We start from the raw sequence: 6,828 nt of genomic DNA on the forward strand, positions 1-6,828 counted from the left end.
TAGCCTGTTCAGCGCAAGCTAGTAATCCCGCAAACTATGACGGGAGTGCTACGCACTACGCAGTGTTGCCGCGGCCAGATTTTACCGAGATTTTACAGCGTACCAGGATCGCGTCCAAATCGTACCAGATTGGCTGCGTACCGTACCAGATCGTAGTAGGTCAAAATGTTAATAATTCAGTACTATAAAAATAGCCATCAGTCGTGTTTCGCTCTTCAACCGACTTGTTACCTTCGCTGCCGCTGCCTTCGTCTCGACACCAACCACGTTTGTAAGTCACACTTTGTTGCACCTCACCACTACCAACACAACACAAGACAACACCCACTTACGCTCATACAACACAACCACTACCCAACACCACCCCCTCAACACCCACGCACTCCCACACCCACCTCACTTTCCTACCTCCACCATGTCCCGTAACCCTGCCTCATCCTCCTTCCAATTCTCCTCTACTCCTGTCCCATCCTTTGTCCGCATCCGCCGTATGGACGGCTCCCCCCTTTCCGACCTTTCCCCCTGGGCGGTGGGGGACGCACTCTCGTCGGCGATCGGGCGCTGTCCCCGTGCCCGGCCGCTGCGAGGGGGCGACCTCCTCGTCGCCTGCGAGGCGTCGGAGAAACGAGTTTTGCTCGGTCTCCGGCGAATCGCCGGTGCTGAGGTGAAGGTGTGGGCTCCGCCCCACCTGAACCAAAGCCAGGGGTCCATCTACGCTCCATCCCTCCAGCACCTATCCTTGTCCGAACTGGAGGAGGGCTTCTCCCGGGTGGGCGTTACCGCCGTGTATCGCCCGCCCCGCTCTCCAAAAGTTCTTATCCTAACCTTCTCCACCGCTGAACCTCCCCCCTACATCCTGGCCGCCTACCTATCCTTCCCCGTCCGTGCAGTCCCTCCTAAACCTCTCCGCTGCCGGCGGTGCCAGCGCTATGGACACCGCCAGCAGCACTGCCGATCCGACTCCCCCACGTGCTCCAACTGCGCCGAGGCGGGGCACGAATCCTCCCAGTGTCCTGCCGAAGATCCTCTGTGCGCAGGCTGTGGCGGCGCCCACACCGCGAACGACCCATCCTGTCCCCGCTGGATCTCTGAGACCCAGGTCACCCTCCTCATCCGTAGGGGCTGGAACCCCCGCGACGCTCGCGCGTACGTGGATTCCCACCCCTCATCCAATCCTGTTCCTCCCCCTTCGACCTCAGTCAGACCCTCCCACCCTCCTCCGCTGACTGAGGCGGAGTACCCTCATCTCCCTAAGTCCCACTCCTCCTCTGGCCGGTCCCCTGCACCTCCTCCCTCTCACTACCGCCCAACCCCTCCTCCCCGACCGGCCAGCGTGCAGAGCGGTGCTGCCCGCTCCGCGCAGCGGCTTGAGGTGGCCGCCCAGACCCCACCCGGGGTCTCTGACCGGGACCCGCGACGACGCCCGGCCAACCCACCACCGTCTGAGGAACCGACTCCCAGGCCGGGCGCCAGTGTGGGAACCGAACCCGAACCTGTGCCCAAGAACCGACCGCCACCACCACCTCGGTCCTCGGACGAGTCTAACGACTCATCCCAGTCGGCCTCGACCTCAAACTCCACCAGTCCCACCTCGCCACCGAAGACCCGCCGCACACGCCTCCAGTCGGCTCCCTCCGACTTTCACTTCACACTCCGACACAAACAGTAAACACAGTACACAGCAGTAATGCCTCACCACTCCACCACACATAGCACACCCACCCACAACAAAAACATAACACTCTTGCAGTGGAATGTGAGGGGAGTCCCTGAAAATTGGTCCGAACTAAAACAAGCATTAATTTCTTCTTCAAAATCGATCATTTGCCTTCAAGAGTCTCATTTAAAACCATCTGATCCGTATAATTTCGAAATTGCAACCTATTCTCTCATTCGGAAAGATGCACTTTTTCAACCTCTCAAAAGAAGAGGAGGTGTATGCACATACATTAAAAGTAATATAGCCTTCCGAGAAATCCAAATCACTACAACTTTTGACATCCAAGCATTCGAAATCAGCACCAATCAAAATTTTCTAACCGTTATAAACACTTACGCCCCGCCGGACATTAATTTTTCAGAATTTATCCAAGACTTAGAAACCCTAGTAACCTCTCTGACATCCCCTTTTATTTTATGTGGAGACTTTAACGCCCACCACCCACTATGGGATAGAAGTAGAAGACTTCCGGACTCCAAAGGCAAAATTCTGTTAGAACTCGTAGATAACCTTCAGCTAGTCATCAACAATGACGGCTCCCCTACACTCCCTGCAAGAACCACAACACACTCTGACACCACACCAGATATCACAGCCACCTCATCAACACTCGCACTTTCAACAACATGGGAAACTTCACCAGACCCTTACTTCAGCGACCACTTACCAATCCATATCACACTAGGACACACTACCACACAACACCGTTCTTACACACGATTTAACCTTAAAAAAGCAGACTGGTATTCCTTTACAAACACCCTAGAAAACGTGATTGAAAGACAACCCACACCCGAACAATTCATTGAAAGTATTACAGAAACAGCAAAACTACACATACCACAAACAAAACCAAACAACAATGCCAAACCAAAATCTGTACCATGGTGGAACTACGATTGCCAACGAGCTATAACGTTCAGGAACACGGCTAGACACAGATATGAAAAATCTCGCTCTGAAGAAGATTTTATTAATTACAAAAAAGCAAAAGCAAGATGTAGAAAAGTAATCAAACAAGCCAAAAGAACATCTTTCGAAGAGCTCGCAAACTCCTTTAACAGATTCACTCCTCTCTCTAAAATTTGGGGCATACTTAAAGCATTTAAAGGACTGAAAACCTCAACACAAAAAGCGACATACATTATCCATAATAACAACACATTTACAAACCCACAAGAAATTTCAGAACAATTTTCAAATTTTTATAGATCAATATCCTCGAGCATCCCCCCTCCATTACCCTTAATTATCCCAGAAGAAACCACCACCGAAGTTTATAACCTCCCATTTACTGTATACGAATTAGATAACGCCATCAACAGAACCGGAAACTCATGTCCTGGCCCAGATCAAATTCACTATCACCTATTTAAGAACCTGGGACAAACCGCTAAATTAGCTCTCCTCTACTCATTAAACTACGCCTTTTCCTCGCACTCCTATCCTGAAAACTGGTTCCACGCCCATATCATTCCTATAAACAAACCAAACAAGGACCCCACCAAACTAAGTAGCTACCGACCTATCTCCCTCACAAACACCATTCACAAAATTTTTGAACGGATTATTAAAAACAGACTCCTCTATATTATTGAAAAACAAAACCTCATATCCCCAAATCAGTGTGGTTTTCTACCCGGCAGATCAACTTTCGATAATTTAGTCAAAATAACAGCCGATATCAGAAATGCCTTCCACTCCAAACAATATACAGCAGCACTCTTTCTTGACCTAAAAAATGCCTATGATACCCTTAATATCCAGCCTCTCCTTGACTACCTTAAAAACAAAATCAACGGACACCTTCTCCATTATCTTAATACATACCTAACAAAGAGATCCTTCCAAGTTAAATTCCTCAACCATATATCCGATCCCAAAACTCCAACTTCCGGACTCATGCAAGGCTCCGTTCTCAGCCCTATCCTCTTTATCCTGGCCTTAAACATTACTGTCAAATCCGTTCCTGCCCCATCCAAAATTGCAATATACGCCGACGACATAGCTATCTGGTCCTCACATAAAAGTTCCAACACAGCACTTAGTAACCTAGAACGTGCCCTAAAAACTGTACAGAACAACCTCCGACCTCTCAATCTCCATATATCATCCGAAAAAACTCAATGCGTAATATTTGGCAGCAGAAAACCAATTAATCCATTGCCCCTCCAAATTGACAATAGCAATATCGAAATTCGAAACGACGCAAAATTTTTAGGAATCATATTAGATCGAGGACTCACTTTCAGATTACACATTGAACAAATTTCAACTAGAGCAAGAAAACGGATCAATATTCTCAAAGCACTCTCTGGTACAGATTTTGGCGGCGACCGGAAAACCTTACTTAACATTTATAAATCCATCATTAGACCGATCCTCGAGTACGCATCTATCATATTTGAAAATATAGCTAAAACACACTTGCAGAAATTAGACGTTATCCAAAACACATGCCTACGAATTATTACATCCGCCTATCGAACCACCCCAACTCAAGCCCTCCATATTTACAACAACATTTCAACTCTCACCGATAGACGTACCGAATCACTACTCAGATACTTCCACAAAATTCAAAAAACAAATAATCACCCCTGCATCCCATATATAAAATACAGATCACACCGTAGATACACAAACAACATACATCAGAAAACATCATACGGCAGCAGAATCACTACACTAACAGACACAGTCAACATAACACTACACTCACCACCACACACGAACACACCGGTGGCGTGGTGGGCCTCCAAAAGTCCGCAAGTTATCCTTCTCATCGACCAACCAAAACATATGTACACCAACATCGAAATTCAGGCACTTCACCACCAAATTATCTCCGAACATCTAGAATATACTTTCTTCTATACTGACGGATCAAAGAACGCACAGGAAAACAAAACAGCGGCAGCGGTGGTGAGTCGGTTTAAACAGGAGCAAACCACGATTCTCAAAACAAGGCTGCCAGGATGGGCGTCCATTTTCTCCGCAGAACTGTACGCCATCCTGGCGGCCTATGCCCAAATAAAGCTAAAAAACATCTCTAAATCTATGATTCTGTCAGACTCCCTTTCGGCTATTACTTCTATTCACGAAAAACATTTAAACAGTCATCCCCTTATCAAAGAAATTATCAAATTACAAAGCCAAATCGTATGCCCCCCAAAATTAGTATGGATCCCCTCCCACACCGGCATTCATCTAAATGAGAAGGCTGACGAACTCGCTAAAGATGCCTTAAATCAAACCAATATTGGCAAAATCCCCTACTCATCTCAAGACTTCCTTTCCCTTCTCAAAAATAAACTAAACATAAAATGTCAATTAGAATGGGATAAGTCCAAGTGTTTCCTGAGAAAAATTCAACCAGAAATAGCAGTAAAAACAAAAAATCAGAATTCAAAATTACAGGAAATGTGTTTAGCCCGCCTCCGCCTAGGACATTCATATCTCACTCATTCCTACCTCCTTCTTAAATCAGATCCCCCAAACTGCTCAACCTGTAACTCGCTAATCACGGTTAAACATATATTAATCGAATGCCAAAACTACAACCAACAGCGACAAGAGCTGCAAAACTATTGTTTCCGAAACAACCTATCCTTCAATATCACAACCCTTCTAAACGACCAAAATCCAGACATCACAAAGCTCCTCCTTAAATTTATTTTTGATTCAGGCATCTTTAGAGACTTATGATCACTTTAATTACTCGACCTTACCTCCAAGTGAGGTAAGGTATGATATTAAAATTCCCATTCACCGGTGCACATTTTCAGCGATGTGCACATTTGTGAATGAGAATTTAACACCTCTCCTCTATGACGTAGAGGAGACAAGGAAAACAGTTAAAAAAAAAGCTGAACAAAAGAGGAGAGAAAAAAAGAGGAAAAAAAAGAGAAAAGAAAGAGGGGGAAAAAAAGAAAGAAAAGAAAAGGAAAAGAGAGGAAAAAAAAGAGAGAAAAAAGAGAGGAAAAAAGAGAGAAAAAAAAAGAGAAAAGAAAGAAAGACGAACTGTTTGTTTTGTACCTGTATGCATGCCTGTGTATAACATGTACGTTTGTGCTCTCTCTCTCTCTAAAAAAAAAAAAAACATTACAAAAAAAAATAAAAAAAAGATAAAAAAAAAGAAAAAAAAGAAAAAAAAAAGAATGGGAAAAAATAAAAAATAAATAATAAAAATGAGAAAAATAAAAAAAAATAATAATAATAAAAGAGAAAGAGAGAGAGAGAGGAAAAAAGAGCAGCACAAACAAGCAACAGCAGCAGCAAGCAGCGACCGAGCCGGCCTGGGGGGCGGTGGCAGCACCAACTTCAACTTCGAGACCTGCCGTCCGCCTCCCGGGCCGGCAGAAACGCCTCAACAAAAGAGGAGCCACGGGCCGGCCGGGGGGCGGGGGCGGCACCATCACCTGGAGACCTGCCGCTCGCCTCCCGGGCCGTCAGAAAACCATAGGGGGGGGGGGGGGGGGCGGGTCGGCCTGGGGGCGGAGGTGACACCAACTCCAACTTCGAGACCTCCGCTCGCCTCCGGGGCCGCCCCCCCCCCCTGCCACCACTCATCAACAAAGAGGAGCCGCGGACCGGCCTGGGGGGCGGGGGCGGCATCGTCTCCAACCTCGAGACCTGCTGCTCGCCTCCCGGGCCGGCAGAAAAGCACAGGGGGACGGGTCGGCCTGGGGGCAGAAGTGGCACCAACTCCATCTTCGAGACTGCCGCTCGCCTCCCGGGCCGCCCCCCCCCCCCCCCCCCACCACGCATCAACAAAAGAGGAGCTGCGGGCCGGCCTGGGGGGCGGGGGCGGCATCGTCTCCAACTTCGAGACCTGCTGCTCGCCTCCCGGGCCGGCAGAAAAGCACGGAGGGGGGGGGGCGGGTCGGCCTGGGGGCGGGAGCGGCGCCAACTCCACCTTCGAGACCTGCCGCTCGCCTCCCGGGCCGCCCCCCCCCCCCCACCACGCATCAACAAGAGGAGCCGCGGGCCGGCCTGGGGGGCGGGAGCGGCATCGTCTCCAACTTCGAGACCTGCTGCTCGCCTCCCGGGCCGGCAGAAAAGCACAAAGGGGGGCGGGTCGGCCTGGGGGCGGGGGTGGCACAAAC

General features: G+C 48.6%; 1 protein-coding gene across 1 annotated transcript; it reads left to right on the plus strand.

Annotated features, from left to right (window-relative positions):
- The first annotated feature begins 415 nt into the window (after positions 1–415).
- Positions 416–5,298, plus strand: LOC122386010 (formin-like protein 7). The gene has a single exon (XM_043374791.1). It carries the CDS (start codon positions 416–418, stop codon positions 1,667–1,669), a length of 1,254 nt encoding a protein of 417 aa, XP_043230726.1. The 3' UTR covers positions 1,670–5,298.
- Positions 5,299–6,828: the final 1,530 nt, after the last annotated feature.

This window comes from Amphibalanus amphitrite, unplaced genomic scaffold (assembly GCF_019059575.1).
Source record: "Amphibalanus amphitrite isolate SeventyFive unplaced genomic scaffold, NRLGWU_Aamphi_draft 000237F_arrow, whole genome shotgun sequence".
NCBI classification, from domain to species: domain Eukaryota; kingdom Metazoa; phylum Arthropoda; class Thecostraca; order Balanomorpha; family Balanidae; genus Amphibalanus; species Amphibalanus amphitrite.